The 18,991-nt window shown below is 42.1% G+C and overlaps 1 protein-coding gene across 1 annotated transcript in view; it reads left to right on the forward strand.

The window, feature by feature from the left end:
- The first annotated feature begins 2,500 nt into the window (after positions 1–2,500).
- myom3 (myomesin 3) overlaps positions 2,501–18,991 on the forward strand; it is a 74,728-nt gene continuing 58,237 nt past the window's right edge. Inside the window, exons 1-3 of the mRNA XM_061674637.1 lie at positions 2,501–2,524; positions 7,744–7,869; positions 15,386–15,490. Of these exons, the coding sequence (XP_061530621.1) occupies positions 7,763–7,869; positions 15,386–15,490 (212 nt within the window). The 5' untranslated portion in view covers positions 2,501–2,524; positions 7,744–7,762. The remainder of the gene's footprint in view (positions 2,525–7,743; positions 7,870–15,385; positions 15,491–18,991) is intronic.

Genomic DNA, 18,991 nt, shown 5'->3' on the forward strand with positions numbered 1-18,991 from the left:
TGAATCAATCCATCTTTTGTTATGCCCATCCCTATTACAATCAAAGACAAAAAAAATTGAAAAACAATTGGTACAGAACCAGAACTTTTTTCCCCCTCATTTTTAAATGAATTTTCTCAATGAATGACAATTGTTCTTGACACTGGTTGATGTCCATGTGGTTCTAGTTTCCAAACAATTTTCCCCATAGGAAATAATGTAAAGTGAATTACGGGTAATTTCTTTTAGTCTCCAAAAAAAAAGATCTGTCGCCCTTATTGAAGTGATACAGGTAATATTTTAAGTAACAAATTAGCATTAACTTTCAAAACACAAATTAAAAGTTCATGGCTGTATCATATAGCTAAGTCAAACTCAGCTATTTTCCATGAGATGAGAATCTTTTTGTGCATGTTCTGAACAGAGCAGAATAACCCATGGCTGTAGCTCAACATTTGTTTCTTGACCATATCGAATGAACAAGCAACAATTCCACAGAATCCGTACATAACCAATTGAGTGATTTGTCAATGAATATGCCAATCCTAGTATAGGCCAAAACAAAAACAAACATTTTTGGTCTAGGTCCCTTTAGAAGTGGCTACTCCACCTCAAGGCGCTCTTGCGATCTCTGTAGAACTATATGACATCCACCCGAATTGTCTTCCTTACTAACAGGTTGCCACCCAGAAGTACCCAGGCACCTATTCTTACCAAAATGTATTAAAAAGATCAACTCAAATCTACATAACAGTCTGAAATGATTTTTTTTTGCTTGATTATTAGAGTTGGATTTTTGCACACCATCTCATCCAACTCTACTCAAGTTTAATGGAAAGCCCCTCTGAGAAATTAAAGATAGAGCTGATCCCCGGCGGATCAGGATATCTCACTAATAAAAGGTAGCCCCTCTCAGCTGCTTTGTCCTGCTAGTTATTCTTAGTTGGATAGTCATTGCTGGTGTCATGATGAGACGGGCGGGCCTGGAAACCCAAGCTCATATTGTGCGGCATATATTCCACAGGCGGGTGGGTACCCATTTAAGAGCTTATAAATAACACTGCAACCTTCCATTGAGTGATGTGTCCTTGAATGATGCCACCAAACCAAGAAAAGTAGCATTTGAAGAGAGAAATATCCTTGCATTTACAGAGCCGTTGAATTTTGACAAGCAAATGCGCCACTTGTATTTACAAAAATTTTAAAGTGTTTCCTTCTGAGTTTTCATTGGATTTATAGAGAATACTCAAATCCTAATGAAGTCTAGCAGTCCTGACTGAATTGGACAAAATAGTCGAGATGTTGAAGAACTTAAGAAAAAAAACAGAGGCGGTACAGAGGTAATACTGCGATGTACTTCCATCAAACGTTATTTTGATAACAGAGTGGTACATTAACCCTAGCATATTTGCGCTAACAAAGACCTGTCCAAAGAAGAATCTGTGTCAGGGAAGTTAAAACAAGATGTTTACATTTGTACACTATATAAAAAGACATAGCCCCCACCCCGACTGTCTGACATGAACTCAGACTAAACTTGTCCTGTTTTAGGTCAATTATTTCTATTTGCTAAATGTCATAATAATGACAGAATGATTTTTTTAGGCAATGTTTCATCACTATGTGCCGTGAACGAATGGCCAAGGCCACTAGCCACTAACGCCGGCGAGATAAGACGATTTATAAAAACATCCATCCATCCATTTTCAACACCGCTTATCCTGGTTAGGGTCACGGGGCGCTGGAGCCTATCCCAGCTGACTTCAGGCGAAAGGCAGACTACACCCTGAACCGGTCACCAGTCAGTCACAGGGCACATATAGACACGGACAACCATTCGCACAGTCACTGAGTGGGAACTGAACCCACGCTGCCCGCACCAAAGTCAGGCGAGTGTACCACTACACGAAGAAACTGTCTAAAGCTGTCTGGTTTTGTCAGTAAAGCGGGTGGGAAAGACATCCACAAAATTCGCTAGCCAGTGGCTAAACAGGACTGTGTTGTTTACAGAACAGAAGTATGACAGAGAAGAAGTATAGTTAATGCTGGAGTCTGCAACTTTTGTGCCGTATATTGGGATCTTCTCTTAAAACCCCTTGGCCATTTATTTGGATTCAGGGTTAGGAAAAATCAGAAGAAACAGCAAGTTAATCTTTTGGAACTTAATGAACTGAGGCCTTGTGAGTTATAGAGGTCTTTGTTCAAACTCCAAATTGTACTATCTAGACTTTAGAAGCTCCACCACATTAAATAAACATATCTTTCTCTCAGCGAACGTTATCAAGAAGACATGTGAAGCCCGTTGTTCTCCCGAGAGCATTCCAGCTGTTCCCATCAGCTGCTTTGGTCATTCATCGTCTCCTGTTGCCTAGGTCACAAGTCTTTTAATTCGACCTGGCTTCTGTTTATATTTGTGTGTGCGTGTGCGACTGAGCGCATGGGGAGGTATCATGGATCTATATTTGACAACTTTCCAAGGTCAGAGCATTGTGTTGCTTCATCCGGACGGACCACAAAGGGATGAGACAGCGACATACAGCGAGAGGTAAGACAGCGTGAGGGGGTTTCAGCTCCAAAGAAACGTTGCGATCCGTAGGATTCTACCAGTTTCCTTAAAGAAAAGAGCGAGTGACGTCAACACGGATATGGATATTTTCTAAAAGGAAGGTTTTTCTATGTGTTTCAGCCTTTTGTCCACATGCAAATGTAGGTTTTTGTACGAAAAAAAAAACATTTTCAGAGACCCCCTGTATTTTTTTCAAGGCCTTAATTATCCTTTAAAAAGGGACACTTGACCATTAAATCTGCTTTTTATAGGTCTTAAAAATGGCAATAATAATGAGGAAATGCACTATAAAAAAATGGATGGATCTGTGGATCATTTGGGGGGGTTACTCCTCTTGAGCAGGTAAAATGCATTCTTTGTAGTGTTTAGGTCTGGAGATTGACTTTCATGTCTAAACCCTGTCACCTATTGCCCCTGATAAACTGCTTTGTGGTTTTCGCAGTGCGTTTTGAATCACTACTAGGGGTCCTCGGTTTACGACAGCAATTCGTTCCTATGGTTGTGATGTAACCCAGTGGGTGTAGTGGTTAAGATGTCTGCCCCACAGTCGAAAGGTTCTGGTTTTGAATCCGACATGGGTTTTCGCCATTTACTCGGACTTCCTCCCACATTCCAAAATGTGGACGTTAGATTCATTCTAAATTGTCAATGTGTGTTCGTGTGGGTGCTTGTTCAGTCTATTTGTGCTCTGCGATTGGTTGGTGACCAGTCCAGGGTGTGCCCTGCTTCTCTTGCCAAAGGTCTGCTGGGATATATTCCAGCTCACCCATGACCCTAATCAGAACAGGCGCTGTAGAAAATGGATGAATTATGTAAAAAAAGTGCATCTTTTTGAAGTGAAGTTGGTTAAGAATATCAATGGACGTGACTTAGCGCAAGTTGGGATGCAGACTTTCCGCCTGTCTTTAAAGGTTACTTAAAATTTAGAGCGCGTGGTTAGCCTCTGTGACATATAAAACTAACCGTGCCTGAATAGCTGCACCTGCACAACGCCAATTAGCCGGCCCGTGTTGCCGGCTATGTTTTTTCTCTTTCACTACTCTCGAGACTCTTTACTTGTTTCTACAGTCAGTTGGACTTTTTTTTATTGGTCTTTAAGTTTGGTGGCTGCAACGGACGCAGCATTTAACAACACACTGGGGGGAAGACAGGAAGCGAGTTTGTTTTCAGTTGAAGCGAAGTGTTTTCCCATAACAATAAGAAAAGGAAATACTTTGGTCCTCTGTTGATAGTGTTGTTTTATTGTTTATTTTCAAATAAGTGGCCTAACCCTTGAATAGATGCCATAGTACATCACTGACATACACTAAAGGAACCTTGCCTTCTGAGCAACCTGTCCAAGGAGATAAGACATGTAAAATCAGTAGCATCTTTTAAATCACAGCTTAAAACTCACTTTTACAGACTGGATTTTTACGTGACCTCGTCTTTTACTTTAGTTTAAGTTCATTTATTGTATTATTTGTTTTCTAAATGTATACTACATTGCCAAAAGAATTCGCTCACCTGCCTTGACTCACACATATGATTTCAAGTTGCATCCTATTCTAAATCCATATGGTTTAAGATGATGTTGGTCCACCCTTTGCAGCTGTAACAGCTTCAATTCTTGTGGGAAGGCTTTCCACAAGGTTTAGGAGTATGTTTATGAGAATTTTTGCCCATTTTACCAGGAGCATATTTGTGAGGTCGCACACTGGTTTTATACAAGAAGGCCTGGCTCACTGTCCACTCGAAATCAACCCAAAGCTGTTCTTTCGTGTTGAGGACAGGCCTCTGTGCAGACCAGTCAAGTTCATCCATCCATCCATCCATCCATCCATCCATCCTCTGAGCCGCTTCTCCTCACTAGGATCGCGGGCGTGCTGGAGCCCATCCCAGCTATCATCGGGCAGGAGGCGGGGTACACCCTGAACTGGTACATACAAGCAAACAAACATTTGCACTCACATTCACACCTACGGGCAATTTAGAGTCGTCAATTAACCTACCATGCATGTTTTTGGAAACCGGAGTGCCCGGAGAAAACCCACGCAGGCACGGGGAAAACATACAAACTCCACACAGGCGGGGCCGGGGATTGAACCCCAGTCCTCAGAACTGTGAGGCAGACGCTCTAACCAGTCGTCCACCGTGCCGCCCAGTCAAGTTCATCCATACCAAATTCTCTTTCTGGACCTTGCTTTGTGCACTGGTACACAGACATGTTGGAACACGAAGGGGTAATCCCCAAACTGTTTTACTGTCCAAGATTTATTGTTATGCTGAAACATTCAGATTTCCTTCACTGGAGCTCAGGGGCTTATAGTTTGGCCATTTCCAACATTGTGGTAACAGTTTGGTCATGGCCCCTTCCTGTTCTAACATGACTGTGCATCAGTGCACAAATCAAGGCTCATAATGACATGGATGAGAGAGTTTGATGTGGATGAACTTGATTGGCCTGTAAAATCCTGACCTCAAACCTATAGAACACTTCTGGATGAATTAGAACGGAGACAGAGATCTCGGCCTTTTCGTCCAACATCAGTGTGTAACCTCTCAAATGCACTTTGAAAAATTTTCTTAAATTCCCATGAACACAGTTTTTCCAGAAGAGTTTAAGATTTTATAATTACAGAGGGTGGATCAATGACATCCATCCATCCATCCATTTTCTGAGCCGCTTCTCCTCACTAGGGTCGCGGGTGTGCTGGAGCCTATCCCAGCTGTCATCGGGCAGGAGGCGGGGTACACCCTGAACTGGTTGCCAGCCAATCGCAGGGCACATACAAACAGACAACCATTCGCACTCACATGCACACCTAGGGGCAATTTAGAGTCTCCAATTTATGCATGTTTTTGGGATGTGGGAGGAAACCGGAGTGCCCGGAGAAAAACCCACACAGGCACGGGGAGAACATGCAAACTCCACACAGTCGGGGCCGGGGATTGAACCCGGGTCCTCAGAACTGTGAGGCTGACGCTCTAACCAGTCGGCCACCGTGCCACCGGATCAATGACATAATAAACCCTAAGCATTAAGAATGGGATATCACTTAAATTCATATCAGAGTCAAGGCAGGCGTATAGTGTATCTATGCATTTTTTTATTTACTATTACCATTCTTCTATCAGCCCTCCTGGTCTCAGTTGGATCTATTCGGTTCCTACATTGCTGGGTGCCTCATTTGGTTTTAGAGGGGCGCCTTGACCTGTGATTTTAATTCGTTCTGTGACCACACTGATCGCAAATTATATTTCCCTGTTAAAATGAATGGAAATGCCATTAATCTGTTTCAGCTCCACATTGTGCTCCTTCTGGTGTGCACACCTTGGCCACCAGAGGGAAGTATAATAGAGCCAAACAGCCACACACTAAGAAGAGTTTTACAACTAAATGACTCACTATACTGCAGTAAAAGAATATATCCATGTCTGCTGGTGAGACAAAATTTGTCTTATAATTTTGTTAATTTTTGTAAATTGCCAATTTGTCATTAAATGTCACATTGATACATTAAGCATTTCTGGTAGAAAGGTCAGGTGGTAAAATAGTTTCCGCTGCCAATATATTACAAACTACTGGGACACTACCCAACCAAAAAATAGCCTCTGTCGTTAAATGTGTGACAACGTGGGGTTGTATTAGAGGGATAGTCAGTGGTTTGGTGGTAGTACCTTTCATGGTCAACATGGCATCAAAAGTTTTTACTTTTTAATGACAAGGAGATGTGTCCGCCAGCCAATAAATACTGCAGTATATCACTATGTTCAGTGTCAACTCTGTTTGACGTTTCCCAATGCATTTACATGCCGACCGCAAGTTAACATGCCACCTTACTCTGAACACAACAGGCTCTATTTTCATGAATGGCGTAAATCCGGTGCAGTGGGCAGCGCTACTCTGCACCACAGGTGGGTTAGACCAGTGTTGGTACTTCCGTAGACAAGCACAAGCCAGTAGGCTGCGCCATGCTTGAAGTGTCTACAGCTGACTTCAGTCGCCGCCAATCAAAGTGGCTCCTCTCATTCCCTTTAAATGTGACGCACATGATAGTTTCGACGGAGACATGGCACCATTCTCTGGCGTAAGGGGACGATGCGTAATCGCAGCAATTTGTGCGCGAGTAGAGCTTTGTCACTGCTCTGGGCATAATGTGGCAACTGACAATGTGAGTGGGTACCCTTATTAAATACAGAATGAGCTTTTGATAACCACTAGCAAACCAGATATGCCCACAGAGCTCGATATCTGTTTCAAATTGGGTTAGACCAGTGGTCTCCCTTGTGTCAGAACTTAGACCTGGTCTGAGCAGAAGTAAATTTAGACCAACTTTCTGCCACCAAATAGTCACTCCACCAGGCGTTTCTCCAAAGACACTCCCTCTGCTGCGCCAGATCGCCCAGCTTGGCGCTGACCAGTCTACCAAATTGGCATACATGTGCAGCGAGCCTTGCGCTTGCACAAAAATCAGGAAAAAATCAGGAAAATCCAGCATTTGCACTCTCTATGAAAGTAGAACCCAATGAGTCAATTCCCATAGAAATTAAATGAATTCAATTAATTGAGAATTTTAACCATTTTTCTTACAGTGAAGAAAATGTGACTAACAACTTTAACAAACATTTTAGAAAGTTTAAAGATTCATGATGCAGGTGGAAAATGTGAAGAAGGTGAAGAGATCCTTTGGGATTATTTTGAAGGAATTTTTGAGAATTTTAACAGAATATTTTGAGAATTTTAAAAAACATTTCAGAAATTCAATAAACATTTTTGAGCATTTTAATGCATTTGTAGGGAATTTTAATGAAGGCTTTTGAGGATTTTAATCAACCTTTAGAGAATTTTAATAAACATTAAATCATAAAAGGTAGAAATTTAAAAACATTTTCAGAATTTTAACAATTTGTTTAAAATTGTAACATATTTTGAGAATCTTAACAGAACAATTTGTGAATTTTAACAGAATTTCTTTCTCCCTTTTTGCAACCGTACTTGTGCCCCTTTATAAATGATTCATGTTTGAATGTTGCTGTTAGCATTTAACATACGTAGACTTGGCTCTCGCGCATTGCTTAAAATGTACTGTATTACCAGCCATCATAAGCAAAAATAAATAAAAAAATGAGGCCACCTCTGAACAATAACTGTATAGTAAGTAGCCTTTAGGTATCTTCAGAACAAAGAAACACTTTCTTCCCACGTACCTCGACAGGTGCCTGTTGGGAGTTACCATGGAAACCAAGACGGCAATGTGGCGAGAGCGGGAGGAGGAGTCATCCCGGATGTCTCACAGCATGAAGGTGTCCTCACGCAGTAACAAGAAGACTTTCACCTCCAGGTACCACACCAATTAGTGTTTATACACACCAGAACACCAGGAATCCATGTGCTTCCACCCACCCACCTGTAGGACATTTTGTACTGCATACAACATATTCAAAACATACTAGAGCAGTGGTTTTCAAACTTTTGACCCCAACTACCACCTAAAACAAATTCTTGGCCCTCCAAGTACCACCATCATGAACACCGTTAACATACAATCATGTAGCAGGCCAAAGAATTCATCTAAAACAAGGAAAAGGTTTTATTCCTAAAAAGTACATTGAATCCCATTGCAAGTCACTCTAACATTAGGCACAGTTTGAACATTAACACTGCATTTAAATATAGAAAAATACAAAACAAAAACTGATTGAATGCAAATGTATTGCAGTAAGAAGTTCAATACAACTGAACCGTACTTAAGCGTTGATCATTTCGTGTACCACGGGAGAACCCACATACCAGTAGTGGTACTCATACCACACTTGGAGAAGGACTGAACTAGACTACTGTATATTCAAGATCACATACAGACACATAACATTTTGTATAGTGCAATTTTTTCTGACTTTTTCACGCCTTTGTGGACGGATATTCTGCAATTCCGAGATGGGGAAATTAATTTAACACCTGATACTTTTCACAGTCTGCAATTTTCTGCCTTCGGAAGTCGTATCTGAGGTGGTGTAAGGGTTAGGGTTAGTAATGAGTAGTATGATCAAACTAACGAGATACGAGCCCTCGTTGGGCCGATTTTTTGCATGGCCATTTTGGGGGACCTCTGCGTGAAACCTGAGACTTTTTGATGACCTAAATTCTTTCGCATCACTTTGAGGCGCCACGGAACGTTAACGGCAAATTCAAATACATAGCTTGAACGCCTGCCTGAGATGAGCTTCAAACGGGAAAGTGACGGACAGGCGAATAACCCGAAGACAATGCGCCTCCGGTCAAAAACTATGGAGCAGACATGATAGCGGGAGGTAGTACTGTGAAATTTCCTCCTCGGTGGAAGGTTTTCAGATTTGATTTAAGAAGCAAGCGCTTGTTGGACTCGTCTCGCTGTTTACACGCACAGCATTTTTTCTTCTTTTTCTTATTTCCCCTTTTTGCGTGAAATTGAGGAAGCCGTTATTAATGTTGGCAAAGCGCAAACAATACAAGGTAGCGTACGCAGCGTGCACGCTTGTGTGTTTGTTTGCCAGTCGTTTATATGCATGCAACGGCGTCGGCGTGCTGGAGCGATACTGCGAGGGGCCGCGGGCTGCGCGCTACATAATTCAACGGCCTCGGCCTCTCAGCTTACTCTCAAAGGGAGTCTATATAAAGAAGAAAGCAGCAAAAATAAGACTAAAAAAAGCAGAAGTTGTTTCGTGCATGCCATGATTAAACACGAGGAACATTTCCCAGGCTCGCAAACAAAAAGAAAAACGAGAAGTGGCATCTGGATTTGCATAGCCATTTGTAAAATGAGGGGCTCGGTTGAAAGGGACGCCTCGGGGCTTAGAAGCTGGCAACAGAAGCTGGCTGTTGCACCTGAGTAAATATATGGGATTCCGTTTGTTTCACAACGAAACAACAGCACGTTTTTTAACGAGACATTTGTGCCACACTAGAGTGTTTAGTCCCCAACTTTTAGTCAAGAAAATAAAATCAAATTTGCAAAGCATAGCCTATGCAATCCCTCACTAATATGCAAGGGTTCTTCCAAATGGGCACGCCACTGACGGCACCGCTTTTGACATCCTTTAACTCTTGAGTAGGAATCTCAACCAGAACTTGAGCTAGAATCAATTGGGTTTGAAAACTTGACCACAACACCAGAGTAACCCATCGTCCAACTTCTAACACCATCTGCTATGGAACGCTGAGGATTTATGTATCATTGAATTACACATTCACTTCTCCCGCCTTGTGTTGAAAGCAATAGTAGCTGCCAACAATTATTTTAAATGTCATATTTAATAATACATATATACTGTATCTTGTCACTGTTGATACGCAAACTCAAATGTCGTCAATTTCTTATTTTTTCACAAATCAATACAATCAATTGCCTTCTGAAGGCAGGCCCACGCATTTCTACACACAGTTGGCCCATTCCAATGCTCCTTGTGCATTACCCTTCCTCCTGCTTCTGACACCATTTGATATTGGGTAGTACCAACAACCACTAGGTGTGAAGTTTGACCTTTGCCACTTTGCTACTCTTTCCGCCCTGTTGAGTTGAAAGCAATTGTGACTAGCCGACAAGTATTTTATGAATCATATCTAATTGTCCAATTGTGGATAATCCCACTTCTGACATCATTTGCCATGAAAGTGACGAGTAGTACCCTTCAATATGGGTTTGAACCAGGGTCTTAAAACCTTAATATTAATCTTAATATCTCGCCTCTGGTTAATTAAAATGCTATAAATGCAGTGGGCATCTATGGATTCAGGGAGTGGGGGGGGGGGGGGGGGGGCTCCTTCTCCAGTTACAAGGATGCCTCAAAAGACCTTGACCTTTACTACAAAAGGTCCCTCTTGTTCGGAGGCCTGCAAAGGTCAGCTACTGTAACTCGGTTGTTGCATGCTTTAAATGGACATGCTGGCGCTTCGGTGTAGGCTTACACCCGTGTCTATTGTTTGCGAGAGTGTCAGTCTGCATGCATTCTTATCATAACATTACTACAGTAGTGGAAAAGTAACAAAGTACAAATATTTTTTGATTTAAGTGCTTAAGTAGCTTTTTCGGGTAGCTATATTTGAGTATATACTGAGGAATTCTTCGACTATATTAACGATATTAGTTTTCTGCCACGCATAGCGCATTATAGTTAGGCCCCAAAAAAAAAAAAAAAAACTTTGGTTTCATCTCACCAAATCACCTTTTGGCACATGTTTGAGGTGCCATGGCTTGTAGCAAACCATTAATGGGACTGCTTACACCTTTCTTTCAACAATCGCTTTCTTCTTGCCACGCTTCCATAAAGGTCGAGTTTGTGGGACGCAGAATTTGTAGATGTCCTGTGCACAGATTCTCCTACCTGAGCTGTGGATTTCTGCAGCTCCACCACAGTGACAACAGCCCTCTTGGCTGCTTCTCTGACCAGTGCTCTCCCTGATCAGTTTAGGTGGTTGACCATATTTTGGTCAGTTTGTAGTTGTGCCATACTTTTTCCATTCTTGGATGATGGATTGAACAATGCTCCTTGACATGTTCACAGATTGGGATATTATTTTTTAAAATATGTTATCTACCCCTGCTTTAAACTTCTCCACAACTTTATCCCTAGCCTGTCTGGTGAGTTCCTTGTTTTTCATGATGTTGTTGTTCACTAGTGTTCTCAAATTACTGAGGCCTTCACAGAAGAGACGTATTGAAAGTAAATTACACACAGGTGTAGTCTATTTACTAATTAGGTGACTTCTGAAGGCAATTGATTGCACTGGATGGTATTTTGGTGTATGAGCGGGCTGAATACAAATGCACACCACACTTTTCTGATTATTATGCGTTTCCCATTTTAAAAACCGTATATCATTTTAGTTCCGTTACACAGCTATGTGCGACTTTGTGTTGGTCTATCACATCAAATCTCAACAAATTAGATTCAAATGTGTGACTGTAAGGTCACAAAAGGTGAAAAAGTTCAAGGGAAATAAACACTTTTTCAAGACACTGTAAGTAGATTTCTCAGGTATCTGTCCTTCACTATTTTGACCAGGACACTCTTGTAAAAGACATGTTTATCTCGGTGAGATTTTTTGTGGCTAAATAAAGGTTAAATACAAATCCATCCATCCATTTTCTGAGCCGCTTCTCCTCACTAGGGTCGCGGGGGTGCTGGAGCCTATCCCAGCTGTCATCGGGCAGGAGGCGGGGTACACCCTGAACTGGTTGCCAGCCAATCGCAGGGCACATAGGAACAAACAACCATTCGCACTCACAGTCATGCCTACAGGCAATTTAGAGTCTCCAATTCATGCATGTTTTTGGGATGTGGGGGGAAACCGGAGTGTCCGGAGAAAGCCCACGCAGGCACGGGGAGAACATGCAAACTCCACACAGGCGGGGCCGGGGATTGAACCCGGGTCCTCAGAACTGTGCGGCCACCGTGCCGCCAGGTTAAATACAAATAAAATAAATTTACTCCTCTGATGACTTTTTACTTTTATACCACACATTTGAAAGAAGACAACTGTACTTTCTGCTCTGTATTTGGTGACTACATGGTGTTAAAAAAAAAAAAAAAAGTCAAAACATAACAACCACAATTGTGATCTTGATTGACTGATTGATTGAGATCTTGGTGTTCAAAGATTGTTCATCTGCTCTCCAAAAACACAAACAGGTCAGGTGTATTTTTTCAGTTGTTATCGTTAGCTAATCTAGCATCTTGTTTTGTTTTTTTTGCCTGTTCTCAACGCTAGCAAAGCTATGGGAATGTGTTGTTGTTATTTTTTCTTCTTCTCCGAACAAGCACTCTGCAAGTTACTACTGTATATAAGGGAAGCTGTTTAGTATGCAGAGAGGTTTTTTGTGTTTGTTTGTTTTTCCGGTTGTGCCAAGTTATCAAAACGGGTATAGTAAACATCCACCCATCCATTTTATGAGCCGCTTCTCCTCACTAGGGTCCCGGGCGTGCTGGAGCCTATCCCAGCTGTCATCGGGCAGGAGGCGGGGTACACCCTGAACTGGTTGCCAGCCAATCGCAGGGCACATACAAACAGACAACCATTCGCACTCACAGTCACACCTACGGGCAATCTAGAGTCTCCAATTAATGCATGTTTTTGGGATGTGGGAGGAAACCGGAGTGCCCGGAGAAAACCCACGCAGGCACGGGGATAACATGCAAACTCCACACAGGCGGGGCCGGGGATTGAACCCGGGTCCTCAGAACTGTGAGGCTGACGCTCTAACCAGTCGTCCACCGTGCCGCCATATTGTAAACAAATGACAGTAAAACATTTTACTTTTGTACTTTCAGAGTCTGTACCTTTTAAATTTGGCTTAGGTAAATGAGATGAGTCAGTTCTTCTACTTTTACACAAGTGTCTATACCTCTACTTACTGTAAGTACAGAGTATGAGTACCTTTGACAACTCTGCATGACTGCGGAGATAGAATCCCCAGCAAAACGACCAGCACATAGCATACATAAAAGAGTTGTCACTATGATATAAATAGAAATTGAGGTTTATTGTCTTAACCATCTTGTGATCATATCAGTGGCCCCTGTTCTACCGTATTATATAATCTCCCTATAGACTCTGAGTGTGTGTGTGTGTGTGTGTGTGTGTGCGCGTGTGTGTGTGCGTGTGTGTGTGTGTGTGTGTGTGTGTGTGTGTGTGTGTGTATGAGAGGAACATGCTCGTCAGCTTTATCTCACTTAAGTGAAAACAGGCCTTGCAGTGGATTTGATTTTGCGCCACAAAAGGAGATAAGGCTTCTAGTGGAAGAGGAAGGCTAAAACAAATGTCGTGTAACATGACAAAGGTGCCACGTGGTGTCCTTAACACTAATCTCTCAAGAAGGAAGGCTTAATTTGCAATACGTGTACAAAGAAAAGCACAGACTGGCTTGCGGTGGAGCGGACCAGATCTGCAAATTCCGAAGTAATAGCTCTGAAAACGTGTGTTGGTGAACAACACCAGCAACGCAACCGCAACGAAGCTCACTCACTCGCTGGCAGAGGTGGGTAGAGTAGCCAAATATTGTACTTAAGTAAGAGTACTGTTTTTTTAGAATAATATGACTCAAGTAAAAGTAAAAATTAGACCTCCAAATATTTAGTTGAGTAAGAGTAAGAAAGTATTCAGTTAAAAAAAATACTCAAATAAAGAGTAAGTGGTGGGTAACTTCAGATTGTTTTAAAAATCAGAGCATGAATGTCAAATGTCAGAGCATGAATGTCAAATGAAATACAAATTAATAACATATGGGAGTCCACACACACCTGCTTTTAAGTGCATTAAGTGTGTGTGCGCGTAATCTCTCTCTCAAGCGAGAGAGAGATTAAGATGACAGCATGACACGTATCCCCAAGAAGCATGACTGACGTTGCCACATGCACTGCCACAACAACAACAGAAACATTTGCAACTTAGCGCAAGGTGTTTTCTCCAGTTAGAAGTGGGCTGAAATATCCACGTTTGGGCAGACGCAAGACTACACGGCATCATAAAGTTGTTGTTTTTCGGAGTCTGTAAAGACACTGGTTTTTTTCCACAAAATGAGTCATTTTGCTTGGCCCGCGAAGGCTTTGTGTGCGGTCATGTGACTCCATTGTGCCGTCTGATTGGTGAATTGGACTCAAATGACCATAGTGATCACGTTGGATGGGCGCAACGGAGACCTATGCGGAAGTCGAAGATGAGGTCTAAAAATAGGTCGCACACGCAATAATAGATAAATACAAGTAGCGAGCAGCATGTTGATCATTGTAGTTGAAGTAAAAGTATTGATTATTCTTCCATAAATACAGCACTCAAGTAAAAGTAAAAAGCATGGTGCATTCAAACTACTATGATAAGTACAATTTATCCAAAATATTACTTGAGTAAATGTAACGGAGTAAATGTAGCTGGTTACTACCCAACTCTCCTCGCTGGCTTATCTGCACGTGTCACACTGACACAGGGTATTGGTGCTGCTGACATTTCAAAGAACGCCTGCCTGTCAAACTCTCACCGACACTTTAGGTTGTTTTGTTCGTCTTTGTTGACTCTTGCGTGTTTGTCACAAGAGTTTCCACCCCCCCAAAAAAACATCATCCCTTTAAGCTCCTTATTGTCTGCAAAGATAAGAGTTGTCACTTTTTCCAACAGTACACCAAGGAGCGTGTGAAGAAATTAAACCTCAAGGTTTTTTGCCCTGCATTCTAGTGGCAGAAGAGAGCATGGTCAAATAAATACTGTATGAGAGGATGACATGCCAACTACTGTTTTCCATCTTTTTTTCCAGGTTGCTGTTATGTATAAACGAAACCAACACAGAATTTTGGGACAACGTTGTCCTGTGAATATTCAGCCTTAGAAGGTGGTATCAGAGGCGTATTGTAACAGAATTCGAACACAACTTCAGTGGACCGTTGCGAAAAAAATTACAGATGGCAACCATTTGCGGCACATCAAGCTATACATCGCACATTTACCGACGGGCTGCAACGGAAAAATTGTGACCCTGTATCGGGTTTTGAGGTTCCACATACAGTGCAATATACTGTACTGTATTATTATTTTATTGAACCACAAAAAGCCGTAACAAAGGAATGACAACATGTGTGTGGCAATGCTGGGACAGGGGTGTGAAGTAATTAAATTCCCCTGCCGTTTTCCGTTAAAAGCAACTGTTGCCGTCTGACATCGATTTTATGTCAGAGTAGTTGTTGCCGCTGATACGATCTTACTATCTGACCATAAACTTGTATCTTCTGTTACGGTTCTGATGCAGAAAGAGGCTCAAGTGTCAAGGATAGATCAATGTGTCGTCTGATGATATCCAAGCTACATTCACTTTCATTCTCTCTATTTAACAGTGACGATGAAGTCCCATATTCTGATATCTTTCCCATCATCCCCGCTGACGTGATGCCTGTTAAGGAGATCCTGAACATGGAAAACCTCCCCCGCCACGGAACATGGTGAGATACGGTCAATTCGAGGGTGTCATTGATGTGTTTGGTATATCTCACAGGGATGGGCATTTCTACATTTTCTGTTTCTATTATCCATTATAAATCAATCGATGAATGTTCTGAACTCCTGTTTCAATTGTACTATTGAACATACTCGCCTGGAACTTTTGGAGCGAAGGTCTGAGTGGCTGTGGCTCTGTTTATGTGTTTGTTCGACAGCAAAAAAAAAAAAAAAAAAACATTACGGAAAGTTGGAAATTGCTGGTATACAAATACAACTGTACCTTGGCTGACTGAACCCGAAACTTATTTTACTCATATCTCAAATTGTGCATGCGATACGGGATGCTGGGCGGATGTTGTGGTAATTTATGCCGCCATCTCTTGAGCACATACCTGGAGCTCCCTTGTACCTCAAATTTTAGCTCGCAACACAAACCAAAAAAAAAATCAACAGAACAACAGCTTGCAACTCCAAAAACTAAGTAAGTTGGTACTTGCCTAAGTGCACGTGTAGTTGTGTCTCTGAGTGTCTGTTGTCAACCCTGAGTTATCACCCGGTCATCATGGTAACAAAAATCGTTCTCAGAGGGAGGCTCATTTGCATTTGACAGGACCGAACCCTCCAACCAGAGTTCAATGTTGGCTAAAAAAAAAAAAAAAAAAAAAAAGGAGGGTCAAAAGTGTCATTTTATTCTTGAAACTTGGGGTATTTGGGCATTATTAGGACACCTGGCAATTGTTTTCAATTATGAAAAGAAAATGTCAAAATATGTCCTCTTTAAGAATATTAAAATCTGTGATCACACAGATACAAATATGTACTTTGTGGCACAGCTGGTCATTATTGATCCAAGTCGGAAAGAATCAGCAACATGTCTAAAAAAATCTTCCACGGCACAAAGAGAATGCAATCAAATAAATAATAGCATGCACCACATTCTGGATCTTAAAAAAAACAAGTGAAAAAAAACTGTGCAGACAAATAAGCACAATAGATAAGAAGTGGTGGCACCCAGTTGGAGATTTTACTCGGGTGGCAGGCACAAACATTTCTCAAAAGCTTTGGTGGCTGCGTTTCAATCAGCAAATCAATCAAAGCCAGGGCAGGAAAGGGTGGGGGTGATAATTTCATTCTGTATTTCAATTTGCAAAGGTTTTTTGTGGACGCCAAATGGAAACCAGTGAGAGAGATGACTTCCTTCCTGGGTGATCACCGTATGGCTCTCCGCTCGCTACTTTGCAACGTTTGACTGCATTCAAATCCTCTGGTCCTTCACCCTGCATGAAATTACTGCTGGATTTTCATTCCTTTTACGTCTCAACAAAACATCGGAAATCAGGATTTTTCCTCCACCCTCATCCATCTCCGGAAGGCCAGCTTGCAGACACATGTCCTTATTCACCAAAAATGACACTCCGAGGAGTCATTGAACAGACCCTTTTTCATTTGCGCTAATGGATGTTCCCATTCATCCATACATACATTCATTTTGGATAATACTTGTCCTGATTAGAATTGTGGTTAACCGGAGCCTATCCCTGCCAACCTGTGATGACAGAAGCAGTTGCCAGTCAATCGTAGGCCCCTATAGATATAGACAGCCATTCAAACTCACTGACCTCAGCATGGGGAGCTCATGTAAACTCCACACAGAAAGACCGGAGCTGTGAACCCCGAACCTCAGAACTGTGATGCCAACCGCCATTCCGCTGGACTTCCCTGCTCCCATTCAATATGATTTGAAAAGCAAATTGTATGTGCGTAATTTAAAAATCTAATTTGAAGGCGTCAAAAACAAAGCCTAGTTTTTTAGGGGGTGTTTTCATAATGCTTCTACCTGTACACGAGTACTTTTTGTTCCACTTGTGACGTTAACACCATTTTTTTTTTTGGTCATCTCGTCTCTTGTTAATTCGTAGCGTCATTGGGCACAGCTGTCGCATTATCCTGATTAGACTTTTCTTATTGGCCCTGCCTCATGTTTAAACTTCTTTTCCCACTGAGAGTCTGTCAAATATGAATGACGGAGAATAGGTTGATTTGTTTATTGTTCTGGGGGATGGGGTATGGCTTCCACTTTTTACTTTTCATGCATCTTGTTATCATGGAAGGAGGACAGGAATCCCTGCTCAGCTGTCATGTATAGATCTAAAAATAACCCCAGACAAGAAACCCACTGCCTCTTTATTGAATTTAACACAGGAATGTCTGCTGTCCAGGTCGCACGTGTCTTGTACAGTAGCTGAGCCTTTTTGATCCATTTACGCCACCGTAGTTCTCTCTCAAAGTTCAGAAAGGAAAAAATGATAAGTACCAGTAATAGGCCACATCGCATTTGCTTGTTATATGTGTCAGATTCCCCGATCCAAAAAGAGGTGGTCTGAAACTCTGAGACCTCAACTAGCAATTGCCATGACTAACAGATATGAGTAGGGGACAGGTTTTTTTTTTTTTCGGTGCCTATTGCAATCTGAAATCATTAGGCATGCAAGAGAAAAGCAAAAATCTCAGTTTTGGAAAGCCGTTTCATGAGTTAACAAGTTCGACATACTACCAAAAGCATATCACTGAACATGATAAAGGCTAGCCAGAGACTGAGCTGCACTGTGTTTGTTTTCATAGTAGACTTGTGGCGAGGCAGTTATGCCTCCTGCACCAAAAAAAACAACAACAAAATCCAAACACATGTCCACTTAAATCTCTTTCCTCGTACTCAAATCTGCTGCTCCACAAGGAGTAGCCCTTCGCCTAGATGCAAAACCTCCATCCCTGCCCCCCGTTGTCCTGGTAACAAAAGACGTACTCAGCGTTCTCAAAAGGAGATGGCATGTACTTTTTCAATACCTGTTGTCTTTTTGCTATACTCTCTGGGGGGAAAGGCATCTTTGCAGCATTAAGGGTATTACAGTAGGTCACCTACGATTGGCTGGCGACCAGTTCAGGGTGTACCCCGCCTCCTGCCCGAAGATAGCTGGGATACACTCCAGCACTCCCGCGACCCTAGTGAGGATAAGCGGCTCAGAAAATGGATGGATGGATGGATGCATAGTAGGTCACTGTAAATTCAGAAAACCCTTTTTGGCCTTTCAAAAAATGCATAGTTACTTAGGAGTCGAATAATTATCCCTATGGGATATGTCAAAGTGCGTGGCACCTTTAGGGACAGGAACCTCGGATTGTACAATGAATGTAGCTCATTTTGCAAAACTATGAGCAGATAAACTGTCACGCAGCCGGCTAAAAAAGACAAGCAGTTATTTTTGAGTTGCCGAAGGTGAGCGAAGAGTGGGCACATGTCGTTGAGTATGACATCTCAAGCCCCCCAAAGACAAAATGTGACAGTAATGAGCCTCAGCTGCAGCAAAGCTCTGTGGCCAACTTGGCTTCTGATTGTGTGAGGGTATCATCCAAACCGGCGGCTGTCGTCGACCAATCCCAACCCCAATTTCCTTTCGGGCTCATGCTCTTAGCTCTCACCTTTGGATTCCTCCACCTGTCAAAAT

This window comes from Phycodurus eques, chromosome 4 (genome assembly GCF_024500275.1).
Source record: "Phycodurus eques isolate BA_2022a chromosome 4, UOR_Pequ_1.1, whole genome shotgun sequence".
In the NCBI taxonomy this organism is placed as follows: Eukaryota; Metazoa; Chordata; class Actinopteri; order Syngnathiformes; family Syngnathidae; genus Phycodurus; species Phycodurus eques.